Source organism: Dromiciops gliroides, chromosome 4 (assembly GCF_019393635.1).
Source record: "Dromiciops gliroides isolate mDroGli1 chromosome 4, mDroGli1.pri, whole genome shotgun sequence".
Classification (NCBI taxonomy): Eukaryota; Metazoa; Chordata; class Mammalia; order Microbiotheria; family Microbiotheriidae; genus Dromiciops; species Dromiciops gliroides.
Window position 1 is genome coordinate 189,075,192 of NC_057864.1, and position 21,311 is coordinate 189,096,502.

The 21,311-nt window shown below is 47.9% G+C and overlaps 1 protein-coding gene across 4 annotated transcripts; it reads right to left on the reverse strand.

The window, feature by feature from the left end:
- Nucleotides 1-1,678: 1,678 nt before the first annotated feature.
- On the reverse strand, nt 1,679-19,433 carry SAMD14 (sterile alpha motif domain containing 14). 4 transcript variants are annotated; one of them, XM_043963182.1, is made up of 11 exons: nt 19,200-19,433; nt 13,571-13,622; nt 10,078-10,244; nt 8,026-8,314; nt 6,655-6,742; nt 6,368-6,442; nt 6,066-6,225; nt 3,126-3,248; nt 2,728-2,883; nt 2,173-2,219; nt 1,693-1,834 (listed from the first exon to the last, which is right to left on the reverse strand). In XM_043963182.1, coding segments are annotated over exons 1-11 (1,167 nt in total). In that variant the 5' UTR covers nt 19,209-19,433; the 3' UTR covers nt 1,693-1,833. The 4 variants fall into 4 exon arrangements, with proteins under 4 accessions (XP_043819114.1, XP_043819115.1, XP_043819116.1 ...); XM_043963179.1 differs by lacking the exon at nt 2,173-2,219 and having other exon boundaries at nt 1,679-1,834; XM_043963180.1 differs by lacking the exons at nt 2,173-2,219; nt 19,200-19,433 and adding an exon at nt 15,534-15,574 and having other exon boundaries at nt 1,679-1,834.
- Nucleotides 19,434-21,311: the final 1,878 nt, after the last annotated feature.

The following is a 21,311-nucleotide window of genomic DNA, read 5'->3' on the forward strand; positions in this document are numbered from 1 at the left end:
CACACAGACACACACCACACACTCTAAAATGGGTCTAGGCCCTTTACAGCAACTTTGCTAGCAGAAATTGAGCCCTCAAACTAACTTTTAAAGTGGGGGCAGCTGGGTGGCACAGTGGATAAAGCACCGGCCCTGGATTCAGGAGGACCTGAGTTCAAATCCAGCCTCAGACACTTGACACTTACTAGCTGTGTGACCCTGAGCAAGTCACTTAGCCCTCAGTGCCCCACCAAAAAAAAAAAAAAGTAGTCTACGGGAGACACCATATGAAGAGCTTTGGACCTTGAGACACAAGGCATTGTGGGTGGAGAAACCCCAAGACACTTTCATGGGGACACACAGGAGAAACAATACCTTGGGACACCGAGAGGATGCTGTGGGAGGGAGCAATTTGTGGCTGGACTGGCCAGGAGCTCACCTAGAGTGGGGGGAGTAGGGTTAAAGAAGCTCACATATGATAGCTTCCTGTTTTAACAAGTTGTTTTTGTTAACTAGATGCTAAGCTCAATTGCTTCTATTTGTTGGAGGAACACAAGTTCTATCATTGCTCTTTAACTTTTGATCAGCTTCTCCCTACTTGCAGCTCCACCTTGGCTAACAAAGTATTGAGATGGAAAAGGCAACACCTAATGCTACCCTGTCAAGAATGTACCAAGTGTTCTCTCCCTGCCATCACCATCCCTAGGAGGAAGAGAAAATAAAAATCAAGGGGTTTTGAGTCCTAAGTTAGCTTGGCTGGGAGCCAAAGATCAGGAGCACCAAAGAAGAGGCTGACAAAAATGCAATCACTCTTCTTAACTTAGGCGTCAGAAAATCAAAGAGAACATATCTCTTCCCCTCTCAAACTCCTTAAGTACTTTGAGTTCTCTTAAAGAAGATTCCCCCAATTTTCTCTGTTATTCCTGCTTGGTGTCTACCCTTGATCTTTCTTACTGCTCTCTATATCTTCTCTTTCTGGGAGAGTACAATCAGAGCTCTTCATGGATCCAGAAGTTATTCAAAGGCCAATCCTAGCAAATTGTCCTTTGAATTTCCCCCCTATGCCCTGAGAGTTGCCATAAGGCAGAAAAAGGAGTAATAACCTGGTTCTGCGACCACCCCAACCAACAAGATGTTTGTTTTTTGGTGGTTTTTTTGGTGAGGAAATTGGGGTTAAGTGACTTGCCTAGGGTCACACAGCTAGTAAGTGTTAAGTGTCTGAGGTTGGATTTGAACTCAGATCCTCCTGGCTCCAGGGCTGGTGCTCTATCCACTGTGCCACCTAGGTGCCCCTGTTTGTAATTGAGGCACCAATTTAACCCCAGTCCTTCTCAACTGGGTTTATTCTTAACTCCTTAGAGCCTGGGGACTTTGGAGATGTTCCTAACCTCAACTCGATGCCAAACAGATCTTTGAAATAGGATTTTATTCTTTTGCTTCCTCCCCAGGGAACCCCCTTTTAGTCAGTGGGGTCCTGTCCGGGGGTTTGGACAGGAGTACTGGGGGTAGATGGGAATATGTTCCCCTAAGGGTGTGGGACTTTGGGACTGGTCCAAGCTTTCACTCCTGCATGCCCCCTTCCAGAGGTCCTGTGGTTCCTCCCCCATCTCCCTGGGCTGAGGGGAAGTTGTGTGGGAGGGGCCCCCTGCCCCAGCAGGCAGGGAGTTCTGCATGATCTGTGCTCCTCCAATAGGAGCCTCTAGCTTTTTCGAGCCTCAGCCTCTTTGCGCTTCTGTTTCTCCCGCTGCCGTTCAGCCTTCTCCTGAGCCTTTCTCTCCTTCTCAGCTGCTGCCACCAACTCCTTCAGCTTCCGCTTCACCAGTGCCCGGTCATGGGAGTTGCTGAGCCCCAGGCTCTAGGAAATTTAGGGAAAGTGTGCCTTTGAGGGGCAGCAAAGGTGTTAGCCATCCCCTTACCTGAGGACTTGGCCCACTGATACTTTTAAGGGAGATAAGGAAAAACCTTCAACTTTCTTCAATCATCCCTTCACTAAGTCTTCTCTGAAGTATAACCAGTATCCACTCTGATGCAGTGCAACTCCCTTTCTGCCTCCTGGGACCCTGGTGAGAGATCACCACTCTAGCTATAGGAATTCTGAGAGGGGATGGGAAAGGACTTGTATATAATATATCTTTCCCCTCACTCTACCCACAAATTCTGTCACCTCCCCTTGGCAGCCCCTGGCCCACCTACCAAGAGTAGATCTCAAAGTCCTTTTCAGTCTTTCCATCATCCCCACCCTGGAAAGAAGCATTTAGATTGTCTCTCCCATGCAATTGGGCAGATATTTTAAAGCACAAGTGAAAAACTCCTTGGGCAGAAGTTGTAGGTCAACATAAGTCATTCTCCCCCCACTCACCACTTCCCACTTCCTCCAACCTGGGATTGGAAGGTCAGACCGGACATATCTAGGACTTCCTAGACTAGAGGAAGGACCTTCATTGGAGGCCAAAGCTCAGACCTCTGCCTAGAAAATAGCCTCCCTTGCTGAGGACCAACTGGGTCAAGAGTGGAGAAGACTCTCTTTACCCCAGCCAGTCCCCAGCCTTCAGAGACTTCTCAGTGCCAACGCAGGCCTTGGAACCCTTCCCTTTTCCTATATGGAAGAGTACAAGTAAAAAGAAGAGAGATTGGGATCTAAGGTCAGACTAAGGACCTTCACTGGAGGTCTGTCAAACGAGGAACTAAGCTGGGGCCACAGACCTTAATGCTCCAGGCCTACCCACATGGGTACCTCCTCTCACAAACCTTCAATTTCCCCCCATCCAGTTGTAGCAGCTGCTGCCCATCCACTTGTCTCGCTGCAAACTCAGCAGTGTACTGATCCAAGTTGAGACTCTCCAGCCACTGGCCCACTTGTTGACTAGTCCAGTGGTTGGCAGTTGGAAGTGGCTCATCCAGAAACTGAGCAGTGGGGAAGGAGAAAGAGAATGAGGGAAAGGAGATGATTCTACCATGGCCTTTTCACCCATCCTAATTTTGCACCAGAGACTCTTGAGGGTGGGCATGGGGTAATAATCTTCAGGTAACAGGTAACAAACCTCCTAGGTTTGGAATCTGTATTCAGGACCACGGACAGGTCCCATCCAACTATGGGGCCTCCACACCTCCCTCCACCATGACCTGGGCCCAAGACTAGAACTCACCTCATCAGAGGACTGAGATAGTGTGTGGTAAGGGTAGGAGCACTTGGGGTCTGGTCGGGAGCTGCTCAGTATCTTAGGGCTGCTGCTGGGGGGTGTGGAGTCATCGTCACTCAGGGTAGATTCCTGAGGGGAGAATATTCAGGAAGGGAACTCACATGGGTGCTAGCAAGTGTCCCTGCTTAATTCCCATCTGCCTTTTGGAGGACTTTATTCCTTGTGGGCCTGAAAATCCTAGACTGAAGAAATTTGGGGGGGAGGGGGGCAGGAGACAGGTATGCAAATAAATACAAGAAAGAATGGGGGGGCAGCTAGGTGGTGCAGTGGATAAAGCACTGGCCTTGGATTTAGGAAGACCTGAGTTCAAATCCAGCCTCAGACACTTGACACTTAACTAGCTGTGTGACCCTGGGCAAGTCACTTAACCTTCATTGCCCTGCAAAACCAAAAACAAAGAAAGAATGGGTATGGAAATAGAAGGCTCGGTCTCCATTCTCCAGGGGTTTATGGTTTGTTTGGGGGAGAGATAATACTAGTAATGCCAATGCTACTGATGGTAATAACAGCTGACATTTGTAGAGTCTTGAAGGTTGGGGGCAACATACTACAGTGGACAGAGATCTAGGTTCAAATCTTGACTCATGATCCAGGGCAAATCATCTAACCTATCAGTGCTCCAAAGAGCTCTCTGAGACCATAAGTTGAAGACAAGGCTGGTAGCAAGAGTTCCCTATACAAACGAAACCTCGGGTTTCGACTCTCTCTTTTAAGGTTTACAAAATGTCATGTAAATTGTTTCATCTGATGTGGAAAGACAATAGAAATGGAAATGAGGGTGCTGTAGGATCTCAGAGAAGAGAGCACTGTGGACTTGGGATAGTGAAGGAGTAGTAGGAAGACTTCTTGAACAGGTGGGAGTAGAACTGGGCTCTGACATGCAGAGTTCTTTAGAGTTCTCTGATGAACTCAGGTTGGTGAGCCTTTGGGGTTTCAGTTGCATAGCCCTATAAAGGTTTATATACTCAGTTGAGCCATTCTCCATCCAGTGAGGATACATCGGTAAACAATTGTTCCTCTTAGATTTTCATGGAAGGAGCCAGTCGATGGTGGCAGTGGTGTTCGATCCTTTCAGTCATGTTTGTGAGCCCATTTGGGGTTTTCTTGGCAAAGGTACTGGAGTAGTGGTTTGCCATTTTCTTCTCCAGTTTATTTGACAAATGAGGAGAGTGAGGCAAACAGGGTTAAATTACTTGCCCAGGGTCACATATCTAATAAGTATCTGAGGGTGAATTTGAACTCAGGTCTTCCTGACTGCAGGCCTGACTGTCCACTAGTTGTCCACAATGGTTTTGTACTGACCTATAAAAGAGGACCTTACTTGAAAAGTCACCTCTCTTTGACCTTTCTTTTTTTGGAAAGGTCAGCAGAGCTAAGATAAGCCTGCTGCTTGGGGAGTGGGAGGTGGGGAATGGTCTTAGCGTGATTGATCTAGTGATTGAAGGGATCTCAGGAGACATCTCCTCTATTTCCCCTTACTTTGCAGATGGGAAAAAGTGGAAGTTCTGGAAGATTATATGCCTTTCTCAAGGTCATCCAGGTAGTGTCTGAAGGAGGATTTGAATCTAGGTGTTCTGTCTCTAGAGCCAGTGCTCTATTTTATCATATTGCCCAAACCACCAATGTCCACCTTGGGACAGAGGCACATAGAAATTACATTATGTTCTTGCCCATGAAGCCAAAAGAAGAGCTCCTGGGAGCAAAAACCTAACCCTAGCCTTACAAAGGTGGAGTTATAACATCTCAGCCCAAGATGGCAGCTGTGGAGGATAATTATGTGATCTGTGAAGAGAGTTGCTAAAACCCAACCTCCTGGATAAAGAAGGGGAAATTTTGAGAGTGGGATGAAACCAGTCTTCTACCAAGGGGAGGGCTCCTGAGTTTTGACAGTATATTGGAAAGACAAGATAATCCTAGAATCTGGACTTCTAGAAAGGAGAGATCCTGAGCAATGCCATCACTTAGGACTCAAACCCAAATCTGAGTTCTAGAAAGAGCAGGGGACCTAGCAAAGGATCTAATTACTCTGTAGTTGGGAGTAGCAGCTGGGGACTAGGTTGTGATATGGAATAGGGAAAGACCTAGCGTTTGCCTTCTTCTATTAGCTTAGTCATTTGTATAGTGCATATCCAAAGAGGAAGTTGTCTTTCGGAATGCAATTCCAAATGAATTTTCCTTGAGTTAGAGAGAAATGAAAAATGCAAGCCCTCAGGCTGGTGCCATAGTGTTAGCTATCTGTATTATTAAATATCAGGGAAGTTACCTTCCTTATGATGCTAAGTACAAATCTCTTAGGGGGAGTCCAAGCTCTCAAAAGGTACTGCAAGTCCAGAAGGGTCTTTGAAATGAGAGTGGGACCCACAGGAACGTGAAGAGATTTCTTGAGTGGGGAATACTATAAGTCTAGGGGACTGTATTGAGCTGTGGAGAAGGTGGAGTTCACTGTTGAATGAGAATTGTATTGATGGTTCATGGGCTGCTCTGAGTCCTTTACGTGTTTTATGCCTGGGTGGGTTTTCCCCCTGTACTTTCTGCGGAGTGAAATAAAAGCTGTCATGCCAGAAAATGCATTGTTACCTCGAAAATTTGAATAGGAATTGTGGAGAGTTAGACATGAACCATAGGTGAGCTCTATTCTGAGATTCTCCAGAGGCAACTCTAGTTGGAGGCAACATGAGCCTAAAAATTATGATTTGGAAGGGACAGCCACAAAATTAGACCCCCTCTGTGGAAACTCTGAGCTTTGGGGTAATGGGTTGCCAAAAAAAGAGAACCAAGTAGAGGGCACAGAAACTTTGAAGGTGTGTGTATGGGTGGGGGGGGGGGGGGAGAATCTTTAGATATAAAAGAAAGGGCATTAGGAGTCCCAAGGGCAGCCATGCTAACCTGAGAAGCTGACTTCTTGGGACTGAAGCCTTCATGCTTGGGGGAGCAGGCTGGGGAAACAGTGCTCCCAGAAGAAGCAGAACCTTTGCTGCTGTCTGTGAACCAGGAGAAGGGCAGGAATGGGGAACCACCTGTTCGGCTAGAGCCTTCCACCGACTCCCTGTAGAGAAATAATGCTGATCAGAGGGCACCAGCAGAGAGTTCTAGGTTAATGAAAAAGGGCATGGGGATAGAATGGGATTCAGGATTTTGTGGCACCAAGGCACTGGCAGGCCAGTGATACCAACTGGGTATTGGATTACCTGCTGCCCATGGACAGCCGGTTGCTCCCTTTCTCCTTCCTGCTCTTGCCTGTTGATGCCCTTCGCAGGGTAACCCTGTGAGAAGAGCCAAGAAAAATGCAGCTGATATGCTTTTGGCCAAAGCACTACCTGGATGCCTTGAGACTGGAATGAGAAATCCACACAACATGTCAGGATTGAACCCTCATAAATTTGGATCCCCTCATTCTCTTCATAATCTGTCCTCCCAGGACTAAAGATAGCCTATTAGCCTACCCTCAGATCCCTGGGGAAACTCCCTTACTCACCCCAGATCCAAAAATTTTCGACGAGTCTTCTTGTCCAGGCCAGTGGTGGGACTGGCAGGTTCAGAGGGGCTGGCATCTCGACTGTCATCTTTGGAAATTAAAGAAAAACAATATAAGGGAGTGGAGATAGCTTTTTCCACACAATCTGTACACCTCCAAAGTTTAACTCCTATCCCACCCCCTCCCCACTGGATTCACTGGGGGCAGAACCATGTCTCATCTGAATTTTACGTATTTTCATTTTCTACTCTACCATAGGAAGAAATCTTGGTAACCATCTAGTTTGTTTTACAAATTAAGAAACAGAGGCCCAGAAAGTGATTGCTTAAAGACATATAACTAACAAGTAACAGAACAAAATTCTTCCAGTCCCAAATCTAATATGTTTTCATCAGTACTTAGTACAGTTCTCTGCACATAGTAGACTCTTTGGGGGGTTTTGGTGTATGTGTGTGTGTGTGTGTGTTTTGTGGAGGCAATGAGGGTTGAGTGACTTGCCCAAGGTCACACAGCTAGTGAGTGTTAAGTGTCTGAGGGCAGATTTGAACTCAGGTCCTCCTGAATCCAGGGCCAGTGCTCCATCCACTGTGCCACCTAGCTGCCCCCCACATAGTACGTTCTTAATCATGTTTGAATGAAAGACAAATGGAAGGATGGAGGAATGAACTTTCTTCACTGTCCTTTCCCACTACCTGGGGGTGTGCTGGAACCAACTTAACAGGTTCCAGAGAGCCCATTGCTAAATTCATTGTGAGCATTTAGGGCTTAGAAATCAGCAAATGTTACAAATCAGGGTTTTATTCATTTTTTTGATTCTCTAGACTTAAGAAAGTTTGTGAGAAAATGTTAATAATTCAGGTTAGGGGGCAGCTAGGAGGTGCAGTGAATAAAGCACTGGCCCTGGATTCAGGAGGACCTGAGTTTAAATCTGCCCTCAGACACTTGACACTTACTAGCTGTGTGACCCTGGGCAAGTCATTTAACCCTCATTGCCCCGCAAAATAATAATAACAATAACAATAATAATAATAATTCAGGTTAAACTTAAGTATGTCCTACAGATGTTTGTTAAACATTGACCAACACGCCCCTGCCATTATCCTATACATACTGCTGCAGTCCTGACCTTAGCTAGAGAATGCGTATGGACAAAAAGGGAAGTTCTTTATCTTGAAGTCCCCTCCATGACCGAAGGGACTGGTGAAGGCAGAAAGAGGGAGAGGGGAAAGGGGAGGAAGGGAGTGATCCTTTGGCTTGCAGTACCCAGGCGTGGCCAATAGGGTCCGCTGTGGAGCAGGTAGAAATGTTTCCACCCACCCAGGCCGTACGTCTAACACTCCAGGGATCCAACTGATGGGAGTGTGTTCTCACCTTCGCTGTGCGGCTCAGCCCGGTGGTGCCGTCGGACAAAGCTGGGGGAGCTGTCAGAGCTGGGCGCTGAGCGTGGGGGCGACGAGGAGGCAGCAGCCAGAGCCTCGTGGGAGGCCGCATTGTGTAGGGGCCGGTAGCGGGTGCGGGGTGAGGGCGGCGGCTCGTCTTCGTCCAGGCTCCGCCGCAGCCCTGGGGGCTCCAAGGTGAAGGGCCCTCCGGGGGGAGACCCCGGGCCCGAATGAAGCGGCGACCGCAGCCGGTGGAGAGGGCTCCCACAGCCATCTGTCACCTGCCGGCCCCGCAGTGATTAGCTGGGAGCCCAGGACTCCTGGGTCTTTGGGGTGGGGTGGGGGTGGGGGTGGCGGAGAAGCGAAAAGGGGGCTGAGAACCCTGCAGTCTGCAACCCATTTTCACCCCATCGGCTAGAAGCCAAGGGGCTGGACAACGAATCCCTCCCTCTGTTCTCTGGAAGTGGAGAAGGGCTTTACGGGACCCCAGCTCCCGCGCTGAAGGGAGGGATCAAGGCTGTGGGGCTCGATCCCCAGAGTGTCCCCTGAGTAGGGTTAGGGGGAATTGGCCAGTAGGTTGAAAGGATCGACGCTGGGATCCCAGGGCTATATGTGTCTTGTTACCCATGGAGGAAAGTTCAGACTGCTCTGTCACTTAACACCCTCCACGATTATTCCTGATTCTGCCCTTTGTAGTCTCATGCTGCTCCTCCAGGTGTTTCCTTCCAGCTGCTTTCCCTGAACGTGTTCCCTAAATTCGACCTCCAAACCCTTCTTCGCACTGTCATTTCCTGAAGGGCCCTCTTTTCTCTCTTTAATGGATTCCGGATGTTTTTTGTTTGGGTTTGGTTTGGGTCTTGATTTTTTATTTCATCAGTGTGGGGAAATCCCTGCAGACCCCAAACTCATCAGTAACTTATGGTTTTAGAAAGGTGCTTAGGAAGTCTTTGCACATGGTTCCCCAGCTAATACTGCGTTACAGGCAGGATTTGAATTCAGGCCTTGTGGACTATCCTACAGCAGAAAGAATACCAGCTCTGGAGTCCAAGGGTGTGGATTCAAATCCCTCCGATGTTTGCTACTTGTATAATCTTAGCAATTCCCGTGACCACCCTGGGCCTCAGTTTCCTCATCTGTAAAATGAGGGGCTTGAATTAGATGACTTCTTAGGTCTCTTCCAATTCGAGAGCTATGATCTTGTGATGATGCTTTGCTGCCTGTTCTACCCATTCTTTTTTGTTTGTTTGTTTTGTTTTGTTTGTTTTTTTAGTGAGGCAATTGGGGTTAAGTGACTTGCCCAGGGTCACACAGCTAGTAAGTGTTAAGTGTCTGAGGTCGGATTTGAACTCAGGTACTCCTGAATCCAGGGACGGTGCTCTATCCACTGCGCCACCTAGCTGCCCCTGTTCTACCCATTCTTTAGAGCTTAAGGTTGAATTCTTACCTCTTTTCTTCTCCTACCTGTCTCTTTTAAATACATACATATGTACATACATACATATATATATATAATTTTTAATTATATGTAAAAACAATTTTAACATTAAAAAAAACTTTGAGTTTCTAATTCTCTTCCTTCCTCCCCACCCCCACCCCCTCCTTGAGAAGGCAAAGAATTCAATATAGATTATCCTACCCGTCTCCTAAAGTCCAACTCAAATGCCACTTCCTCCAAGAAGGCTTTCCTGATCATCCTGGACAGGACCTTACCCACTCTGATCTCACTTTGGTTTGTACCTCAAATACACTTACATGATACCATGTAATATAGTTCTCTGTATGGGTGGCTTATCCCTGTATTAATAAGCTCTTTGAAGGCAAGGATGGTGTCTTATCTAAATTGTGTATGCTCTCCGATCTCTGGCACAATGTTCTGCATGCAGGTATTTTTAAAGCACCTACTGTGTGCCAAGCACTTTGCTAGGTGCTGGCACCGTTTCTGCCATCAAAGAGCTTATAGGCTACTCAAGGAATACAGACATATTCGTACATATTTGTTGTATTCTGATATATTTGTGTGTGGAGGGGAGAAAGCAGCTCTGACCTTGACCCCTGGCCCTTCTGGGCCATCGCCCTCTTCAGCTGAGCTGGCACTGTCCCGTAGCCGAGATCGAGATGGCCGGTGGCGCCTGCCCTTGGCCAACAACTGGGCCCGGGCCTTATGAAGGCTGCTGTCCAGTCTGACTGTCTCTGGGATCACTGAGTCCAGGTCTGTGTCATAGACAGAGTAAGACAAACATTGGAGTGTCAAAGCCAGAGACACAGATGTAGCAGACATGGGGTGACAAAAAAGCATTGAGAGATGAAGACCAAGACACACAGATGCAAAGCTGTTATCAGGTCCTGGTACCCCTTCAATGGACAACCAGAAATAGATGGAGGCAGTCACTCCCTTACTCATGATGCTCTGTCACCAGGACTCTGTTGACTGTAGACTGAGCCTCACCTGTCTTGGCTGCTGCTCTACACTAGTCCCTTAAGTATCATGGGAAGGAATCTTTCCTCCCCGACCCCCCCCCCCCCAAAAAAAAAAAAACCTTTTGGAAAGTTTTGCTCTTTACAGATGATCCTGTATACAGCCTCTTGCTTATAGCCCCATGTAGCACCTATGGACTACTCTAGTCACCTGACATTTCTCTCCTTGTCTCCTATATCTCTACCCTCAGCAGCCCATGGTAGAGTGTTCATTCCCCCGTGGTAATGTTCATCCTCCTTCTAATGACTGCACTCATCCACAGAGCCCTCTCCCCAGAGAGATAGCACCTGCTCAACTATGCATCAGAGGAGCAAGCACCCTAGTGGATGTGTGAGCACACTGAGATGTACACATCCTTCTACCTCTGCCTATATGGACACAGGTATGTCACACATCCAGATTGCTCTCAGGATCCCCAAGGGATCTCAACTCAGAGAAGCCCAGTGGATAGCATCCCAGGCTTGAAATTAGGAATATCTGGGTGAGAACCTCCCTGAGCCTCAGTTTCCTCATCTGTCAAATGAGAGAGCTGGATTTCATGGCCTCTAAAGGACCTTTCCATCGCTAAATCTGTGACCCTTAACTACACTCCCTCCCCTCCCCACCCTAAGTATGGCATCTTACAGGTAGCAGCTTCCTGAATCTCAGAGCTAGCAGCTGAGTTGGGTAGCCTAGCAGAGCTGCTCCTGCCTGTTATTATTATCGTGTTATTACTGTTGTTATTGTGTTTTTGTTGTGAATTATTTTTCATGTCATCTTATGATGACAGTGATGGGAATAATAATATCTTCTCATAAAAAGGCGAAAAAACTACATAGCAGTGGTAATAACAGAAATACCAACTAACACATATAGGACATTATGATTTACAGAGACATCATCAACTAGGAGAAGCAGGTAAGATAGTTATCATTACTCTCATTTTACAGATGAAGAAACTGAGGCTCAAGAGTGAAATGACTTGTGCAGAGTAACACAACTAGAAAGAGGCGGAGTAAGGCTTCGGCTCCAGGCAATAGGGTCAAAGATTTAAAGCTGGAAGGGACCTGAAAAATCACCTAGTCCAATCCCCTCATTTTACAAATAAGGAAATTGATATTCAGAATAATGTTCTTGGCTCCAGATTCAGAGATCTAAGCCTAACCCCAGCAGAGGGAAGTTGCAGTTAGCAGTGGGTGGGGGAAGGAGGGATGAGTCTTTAAATCCTACCAAGACTGCCCTCCCCCACCACTTCCAACTCTTGGTAGCCATCCAGAAGGGGAAAGAGGCATCATGGAAGACCCCTAGGCCGATTAGTGAGGACAGCTCCTCTGGCTATGTAGTAGTTCTGTTTCTGGAAAGGAGTTAAAGCAACTGCTCTTCAGAGAAAGGCAGCCCCAGGCAGCACATGAATATTTAATGAGAGAGAGAGAGAGAGAGAGAGAGAGAGAGAGAGAGAGAGAGAGAGAGAGAGAGAGAGAGAGAGAGAGAGAGAGAGAGAGAAAGAGAGAGAGAGAGAGAGAGAGAGAGAGAGAGAGAGAAGGGGGCAGGGAGGGTTGGACTCAGCTACCTCAGTAAGTCGCAGAGTGGTGGTAATGGAGATGTAGATGTAGACGCAGGAAAACTCTGGGGATTGGAAGATAGGAATTAGGCAGGGTCTGGGAGGAAGGGAGATCAAAGCAGAGCGAGCTGGAGAATTAGAACTACAAGAGATAGAGAGACAGGAAGAAAACAGAGATGGAGAAAAGTAGAGAGATGACCACCACCCCCCTTTACTCACATACACTTTTCCATTCCACCAAAAAGCATAGGAACCCAAGGATTCATTTCCCTGACTTTTCCCTGGGTGCAGGAGCAGGAATTCCAGCCATTTGGTTTTTCAGAAAAGATGAATGAGGAAGGAAGGAAGGAAGGAAGGAAGGAAGGAAGGAAGGAAGGAAGGAAGGAAGGAAGGAAGGAAGGAAGGAAGGAAGGAAGGAAGGTCAAGAGAGGAGAGCCTAGAGGTGCAAAGATGGGGAGACAATGGGAAGGAGTAAGTGAGATTATAGACCATATGATTGGGAACAGGAAAGGACCATCTAGTTCAACTCCTTCATTTTACAGAGAAGGAAACTGAAGTCCAGAGAGGAGACGTGAGTTGCTCAAGGTCATATAAATACAAAGTACCAGAGCTGGGAAAGAGAGAAGAGGCAAAAGAGAAGGAAATCCTGTAGAAGAAGACTATGGAGAAGCGTTGTGTGTCAGCTCAAATGAGGTCATTGTAAAGTGCTTAGCACAGTACCTGGCCATAGTAGGTGCTATAAAATACTTATGCCTGCCCTCCTTCCCTAAGCATAGTGCATATAGGCTTGTATCTGGGAACAAGTACAAATGTGTATGTATACATAAATCACATCCTAGACACACATATATAAATACCTATGTATAAGTATGTCCCTGTTCCCAGCCCTCCAGATTTTTTTCTTGTGTCCAGGCGACATCCTCATTCATCTTCAGGTACCAGGTGGACACAATGATCTCTCAAGTACCTTCCAGCTCTGAGATTCTGATTTTAATTCATCCATGATTCATGCAGGAGAAACCCAGGCCCCAGGAGCCTGCTCTCAGCAATCTCTGCCTCTCTTGTCCTACCCCCCACCTTTGCCTTTCTTCCTTTGAGCTTCTGAGTCCAGTGTGGGAACATCAGTTGCTGCCCCCAGTGCATGCTGGGAGTGCTGCCCTGTGGGGACTCTCCCATCATTTGTCCTCATCTCTAGACAATAAATATAGTGGGAAGTGAGGGAGTGAGTGCACATGTATTCATGGGCATGTCTGATGACACACTCCTATGTACACAAAGGAGGCTAGACGTCATATGTGTGGGAAATTATACTGAGGAAGCTCTGAGTCTGGAGGAGGCATGCGTCTGATACAGTGTGGGGGGAAAAGAATCATAGGGGTCAGAATCCTTGAGTACACTGTCTACAACTTAACCCTTGTTTCTGTAATCCTCAAAGGCAAGGAGGGCAAGGAAAAGTGGGGTTAGCAGGTGGCCAGCCCTGAAATTGTGGGAGCATGGAGAGATGGGTACCAAAGCACTTACCAAAAACCTCCTCCGTGTCTTGGAGCTTTGAGGAAGCCATGATGCAGGAGAGCTGGAGGGGAGGTGTTGGAGAGAGAGAAGCCAAGGGTGAGATGTTCTGTGTACACCCACCCTAGGCCTACTGGTCCCTCTGAGTGCCCCCTGCCACCCACCTGGAGCTCTGCCCCCCAGCCCTTTTGAAGTGAGGTCGTCTGGATTCATGTCCCAGCTCATAGCAGAAGGGAACCAGCTCCAGAGAGGAAGTAAGAACTCCAGACTAAAAGGCCAGCAGTGGGATGGGGGGGGGGTCAGGTTCAGGCTGATTTGCCATGTGATTTCACACAAGTCATTTAACTTGTCTGGGTCCTCCTAATGTGTTTTCTGGGGCTTTTCTCTACTGTACTGAACCTCCTGAATTTCTAACTGGGTTGTCTCTCTGTGGAGAATTTGTGATAAAACTTAAAAGAGTGGCACCATGTGAGAAGGGATAGAGAGACTGGTATCTGCAACAAGGGGAGGGCATGCCAACCCTCAGGAAGGCATGGATCTCATTAAGTGTCCTTGGCCTCTTTCTCCTCCTCCTCCATCATAATAGCTAACATTTACAAAGCACTTTAAAGTGTGCAAAGCACTATACGATATTATCTCATTTGATCCAACAACCTTAAGAAGTAGATGCTGTTATTATCACCCTCATTTTTCATAGGGGGAAATTGAAGCTGACAGGTTCGGTGACTTGCCATGGCTAATAAGTGTCTAAGGCAGAATTTGAATTCAGGCTTTCTTGATGCCAAGTCCAGCCCTCTACTGTGCTACCTAGCTGCTTCTAAATCCTTTATTCAACAAAGAATATAGAATGTCAGAGAAGAAAGGGACCTTCTAGCCTGTATAATCCGAACCCTTTATTTTAATGATCAGGAACCTGAAGCTCAAAGAGATGTTTTGCCCAAGGACACTCAGTAAGTCCATGACCAAGTTGAGATTAGAACCCAGGCTGGCTTGCATATTCCTTCCTTTTCTCTTAAAAATCTTTCCTTTTTTCTTCCTTCTTCCCTCCTTTCTTCCTTTCTTTCATCCTTCTTTCCTTTCCTCCTTCCTTCCTTCCCTCCCTCCTCCTTCCTTTCTTCCTTCCTTTCTGTTTTTTTGTCTGCTGCCAAGATGCCTGGCACAATGCCATGCACACAGTAGGGTAGGCACTGAATACATTTTCATGGAATTGCGTTTCTTCTGTCCTTCTATTTTCTCTTTCCTGCCTGTGTTCCTCCCTTGCTACATTCTTCCTTCCACTGCACAGCACTGCCTCTTTGGATGTGGTACAGCAAAAGAAAAAGAAAATACCTGCACAGAGTCACATAAATTCAGTCTCTGACTGTCCTTAGGATATTTTCAGACACACACAGTTACAGATGGAAGCACAGAAGCCAAAGAACAACACAAATATGGCATCAAGGCTGAGAATGGGCAGTACACAATACGTTGATCAGGGAGAGGCCAATTTTTTGTTGTTGTTGCATTTGGAGATAAAGGACCTGGTTTCGAGTCTTGACTTTTCCACTTACTACTTATGTGATTTTTGGACCAATCATTTAACTTCACTGGCCTTGGTTTCCTTATCTGTAAAATGGAAGAGTGGAATGAGCCTCTCTCTAAAACTGCTTTAAGGGCTAATCTATCAAACCTCCTCTCTTCTGGGAATCGGATTCCCAGAGGAGAGATTTCAGCAACAGCGGGAGAAATGGCTAAGAGACTGGGAAGGCTGACAGCATTGCTGGTGATGGTGAAGGGCCTACAGAGGGACCAGGCAAATTGAGGCAATGCGATGAGGGGAAGAAAGAGGAACCTTGACGCAACCCTAGGTGTAGTTTGGCTGCTATGATTAAGGAGTTAACTCAAAGAGGCAGCTAGGTGGCACAGTGGATAAAGCACAAACCCTGGATTCAGGAGGACCTGAGTTCAAATTTGACCTCAGGCACTTGACACTTACTAGCTGTGTGACCTTGGGCAAGTCACTTAACCCTCATTGCCCTGCAAAAAAAGAAAAGAAAAAAAAATAATAATAAAAAGAAGTTAACTCAAAGCACTCCTAGCAATAATCACTCCCATTTGTACATAGCAACCAACCAAACACTTTCTTCACAACATTCAACAAAATATTTTCCTTACATTTACTTTTTTTGTTTTTAAACGGGGCAATGTGGGTTAAGTGACTTGCCCAGGGTCACACAGCTAGTAAGTGTCAAGTGTCTGAGGTCGGATTTGAACTCAGATCCTCCTGAATCCTGGGCTGGTGCTTTATCCACTGCACCACCTAGCTGCCCTCCTTACAACATTTAACATGTGTCCACAAAGTAGGGACTGGACTTGAGCACTTCTCCCAGAGCTTAGGCACGCACTCTCCAGGCTCTGAGATGAGGATACCAAGGATTATTATAGCCATTGTACAGGTGATAAAACTGAGTCTCAGACAGATGGAGTGACACTCAGGGGCATGAGAGAAAAATGGTCCCAGTGTCTGGGTAAAACCACTCTGTGCTGGCTGAGTTAATGGGTAAAACATTCTCCTCTTTCCACTAACTCTTAGTCCCACCCATTGTTCTCTCTGGTTCCAGTATCTCTGTCTCTGTCTGTCTCTGTCTCTCTCTCATCAGCTGAAATCATTCCACATTCTCCTGGAGAAGGGGCTCTTGACTCTAGGGAGAGGGAAGGACACTTCTAGGGGCAGCAAAACCAGTACAGAGGGAAGAAAACCTGATCATATTAGTTGAGAGTGGGAGAGGCAGCAAAACTATCCACAATTCTCTCTTCCTGACCCCTTACTCCAACAATTCATTCTATTGATCTGCTTCTTCTAGCTGCCCCAGAAGTGGAGTTATCATTGTCCTTGGTCCAGGTGAGAGGGAGAGAATGAGTCAGGTACTTTAACTCTCCACCTTATAGATCGAAGAACTAGGGGGAGGACAGGTCTTCCCATTCTTTCCACAGACTCCATTGGTCTAATAGTGTTTTGATATCATTGAATGCAGATCCCATATTATGACTTTCCTATGCACCCAGGAAATGGGATTCTTGTCACACAGTTAGGTACCCCAGGCATGAAATCAGATGCCCCACCTTTCCATGGTAAAGAGAGGAAGAAGCTACTGTAGCCCTGGGGCCCTTTTTCTAGGTTGGGTACTGCTCTGTCTGCACCAAGCTGACTTCCTATGCCCCATATCTCTTCCTCCTGCCTTGAACTTCTGCCAGACTATGAATCCAACTCCTCTGACAGACAGAAACCGCCTCTCCTTAACTGAAGGCTTCCCAGAAAGCCTTCCCAGATGACCCCTCCTCCCTCCCTCTCTCTTCACCAATATCCTAACACATTCTCAGACTAACCCTCCCCCCCCCCCCCACACACACACACACTGGGAACAGCATCTTCTTTCTATTTTCCTTGATTATACATTGTAACCCTAACTCTCACCACCCCACTAGAAGTGGTCAGACTTTGAAATCCAGGAAGGTAGTGAGTATGTCAACTCTTGACTGTCATCCAAGCCTTAACTATGAGGTGGTACCCCCTGCCATCTCTTAAAATAGCCATCTCTGAGGAAGAAAATCTGGAGCAACCGCCTTGTTGGAGACCTGAGGTTAGAAGACCCCAGAAAGCTGCCTGAGGCACAAGCCCTCCAGTTTGAATGCAGCATAAAACTCCCTGCTCCCTGCCTAAATAATGACTCACACTTTTCTGCTACTACTCCCCAAGATATCTTTCTCCCCAGCTCCAGACCACTCCATTAATCTTCTTGTGGAAAAGAGTGATGATGGAACTCATGCCTTTGAAGGGTTATAGTGCAAGTATCATTATTCTAATTTTACAGATGAAGAAACAGGCTCAGAGAAGTTCAGTGATTTGCCCATGATCACACAGCTGGCAAGAGTCAGAAATAGGATCTAAACCCAAGTGTTCTGAACAAATTCACTGCTCCATCTGGTAAGCCATGCTAAAATGGAGAGGACCAAAGGGTTGTTCTCAAGGTCACACAGGAAGGAAGTTTTCAAACAAGATGAATTCAGGTATTTTAACTTTAAGCCCCAGATTCTTACCATAGAATACTGCCTCTCTGACAGGGCCCTTTAAGGCTTCTCCCCACCCCCAATCATCCCACTGATGGTTCCTTGAGGCAGCTCCTCCAGTTCTTCCCCATCTTCCTCATCTGAGTCCCAGAGAATGGAGATCCCAGCTCTCTTTATGCCCACCCCCCCCCCTTCTCAAACCCAGAATCCAGCTCCCCTGGGTGGAAATGGACTGATGCCTTCTGGGACCCCTTCCATGTGGTTTGATTCATTGGCCTATGGGAAGATGTGGGAAGCTCAAATGGGCCCCACCCCATTCCAACCAGAATGCTGAATTTATCTCTCTTTGGTCAATAAGCGAATAAGTCAGGGACTTAAGGTTTCAGTTGCCTAAGGCAGGAAGAAAAGGAAACAGAAAGATGTGAAGAAAATAGGAAAAGTAAAGAAAGGCAAAAAAAAAGGGAAGAAGAAGAAGAAAATAGATTGGAGGATAAAGAAAGGGAAATCAAAGGCAAAAGAGAATAGGAACCAGAGAAAGAATAAAGAAATGGAGAGAGAGACAGCCTCAGACTGTTAAGTTCAAGACAGAAAGGAGCCATATAGAGTGAGGATTAGACAGCGTAAGAAAGAAGGGCAGGGAGTGAGAGAGATAGGAAGGAAAGAAGGAAGGAGAATTTAAGATATGCAGTGAATGAATGAGATGAGGAGAAATAAGAAGTGGGGATAGACTCAGAAGGGGGGGGAGTGCCGACTGCATCCTTTAGAGGATGGGAGGGAAGGGCTGGGAGGAGCAGAAGGTGGAGCCCCAGGTCAGGGAGGGGAGAGGTCTGGGCCAAACGACTGGAGGGCTCCAAGCCGGAAGAGCCAGTTTGGGTCGAAAGCTGATTACCGGAGGACTGTCAGGAGGGAGAACCAACCCCGGAGTTTGCCCTATCAAGTATGGGATTCTTCGCTCTCCGTTGACTTGGGGATAGGGAACTGTCAGCCTTTCATTGAGTAAACAGCATTGGGGAAGTGAAGAGAACGTCAATTTCTCTCTCCTAGTCAGTTCAGGGATGTCTTGGGTGGGAGGAGGGTCATGTAGGACCGCTCTCCATGGATCGCCCCGCCTTCTATTCAATCCAATCTAACCTGGATGAATGAAATTTCTCTCCATCTCATAAATCGAAATGTATCCAGGGCATGAAGGAGTTAATGTCTCTCTCTTTCCTCCTGCTACCCTCCCTTTCCAGCTTTTTATTAATTTCTCTGGGGCTGGAAGGGATGGGATTAGTGACACAAATCCTTCTCTCCCCACCCCCTCCTGTTAGCATCACCCGAGCTCCCCCGAACCCCCTCAGAGCTCCTCTCCAATGGGTAAAAGAAAGGCCCTTCCATTCCGCCTCCCCGCTCTCATTCTACTCTGCCCGCCCAGTCACACACTGAATCCCATGTATGAAAAACAAGCGGATCCCGCCGCCAATATCCCCGCTGTGGGTTGAGTCTGATAGAAAAAGCCTAAGAGCTTTCCCCCTAAAAGGGGGAGGGGGAGAGGGCAGGGACCAGCCCCTGCTCCCTCGAGCCCCCGCCCCGCCCCCGCGCCCGCCCTCCTCACCTCCAGCATCTGTCATCTTCAGCTTCCTAAAACCGAGGGGGCTTCTGGATCCATGGTCCGCGGGGCGGGGACGTGAGAGGGGGGTGTGGAGGAAGGGGGAGGGGGTTCCCCGTCTTGGCCTCTCTGGCCCCGTCACCCCGGGAGCAGGCAGCTCCGGGCCGGCTCACTGGGCTCCATCTAAGAGAGCCGGGCTAGGATGGTCCCGGAGCCGGGATGAGGGATGGGGGATGGGGGTAGGGGGGGATGGGGAAGTGGGGGATGGGGAGTGGAAAGGGGAAGGATGAAGCAGAAGAGGGAGGAGGGAGGGAGGGAGGGAGGGAGAGAGAGAGAGAGAGAGAGAGAGAGAGAGAGAGAGAGAGAGAGAGAGAGAGAGAGAGAGGTTTGGAGGGAACAGGCGGAGCCCAGAGACCTGACAGGAGGATGCTCTGTGCATGTGTGTGTGTGTGTGTGTGTGTGTGTGTGTGTGTGTGTGTGTGTGTGTGTGTGTGTGTGTGAGTGTGTCCCTCCCCCTCCCCCAGCCCAGCTGCCCCAGTCTTCCCTGCCCCGCTAATAGCTCGTGGAATCGTCGCGTCAGCGTAGCCCTCCGGGGTCCCCAAGGGGAGGTGGCGATGCAGGGGGGAAGGGGGGGCAAGGAAGGCGGGCGCCGGAGAGACAAAGAGCGGGAGGGAGGGAGGGAGGGAGGGAGGGAGTCAGAGGAGGAGTCGACTGGGGCAGGGGAGGAGGGGGAGGAGGAAGAGGCGTACGGGGCTCAGGCTCCGGTGATCCCTCGCCCTAGGCTCTGGACAGCGCAGATGCAGCTACTTCTGGGGTGGGCTGGGGGTTGTAGTGCATCGTTTGAGCGGAAGGGAGCTCTCGAGACAGGGTGGAGGGCGCTGCTGGTGTCTTCCTTTGGGGTCAAAGGCTCTAGTGGTCCTTGATAAAGTCTATAGGGACCTGTGAGGTCTTAAATTACGACAGTATAAAAGGGTCTTTGGAATTAGCGGGAGGGTGGGTAGTTTATGGAACTCTGCTGGGAAGGGTCTGGGTCGGGGAAAGGGGGGTTTGTCCAACCCCAGCAAAATTTTAAAAATAGCGCCCCCTGGGTGTTCACTGGTACGCAGGTGACTTCGGGGATCACCAAATAAATGCCTGAGGACCAGAGACAGGATTTTCTGCCATTAAAAAACAAGTGCGTTTATTAAAAACTCATCTTCAAAAAGGTTCCTAGTGCTTCCTCTCCCCAAAACCATCCCCACTGTGACTGCTTACCTCGCCTATCCTTAGTCCCAACTCTGTTTGCAAGGGGATGGGGGTGGGATTATGGGGTTTGTGGGAGTGCCTAAATCTAGGCTTGTAAAGGATTCTAAGGACCACCTAATCCAGCCCCTTTCATTTTACAGAAGAGCAAAGAATTCGGAAGGCTAAGAGAATAGAATTCAGTTCTTTTTCCTTGAGAGCCGGGATCCAGTAACACTCCCCCTCCCCCCCGCCCAACGCGCACACACACATCACTCTCCCCATAGAGAAGGGGTTTAAGATATGTGTCATAGTGGATAGAAAGCTGGGTTCGGGTCGCAGACCTCGCTCTTACGGGCTGTGTAACCCGGGGAAAGTCACTTAACCTCTCATCCCCGCAGGCAGCTCTTTAAGAGTAAACTGCAGAGAAGCTGCCAGCCTGCATTGGTAGGAGGAATACCTTTAGTTGGGAGTTCCGTATGCCAATAAAATCACTGGTCCAGTTCCTATCCCAGCGAAGGAGAGAGTGTCAGTAAGAATCTAAGGGGAGGGTGAACGTGAGGGTCTACATATGGAATTCTGAGAGATCATGGAGAGCTGGTCCTTGATAAAGTCTGTGAGGACCTATGAAGTCTTAAACTACGAGAGGATGGTGGAATAGAACAGCAAAGGGTCTCATTTACACGACTAGCCTACAGGATTCTTTACACTACTGCAAGCATTATTCCCATTATACAGGTGAAAAAAATGAGAGGTTAATTGACTGACAATTGATTCGTCCAGGGTCTAGGGCTATTAAAAGACAGAGCCAAGGCTTGAAATCATATCCTTTGACTTCAGATCTAGCTCTTTCTGCATTATACCAGGATCTCTCTAAGTGTGCAAGGACTGTTTTTG

Coding starts and splice junctions, on each gene's coding strand:
- SAMD14 (XM_043963179.1), bottom strand. Junction 6,443..6,654: donor CGAAAATTTTTGGATCTGGG/GTGAGTAAGGGA, acceptor CTCTTCTCACAG/GGTTACCCTGCGAAGGGCAT. Junction 2,884..3,125: donor TATCTCAGTCCTCTGATGAG/GTGAGTTCTAGT, acceptor CCCACTGCTCAG/TTTCTGGATGAGCCACTTCC.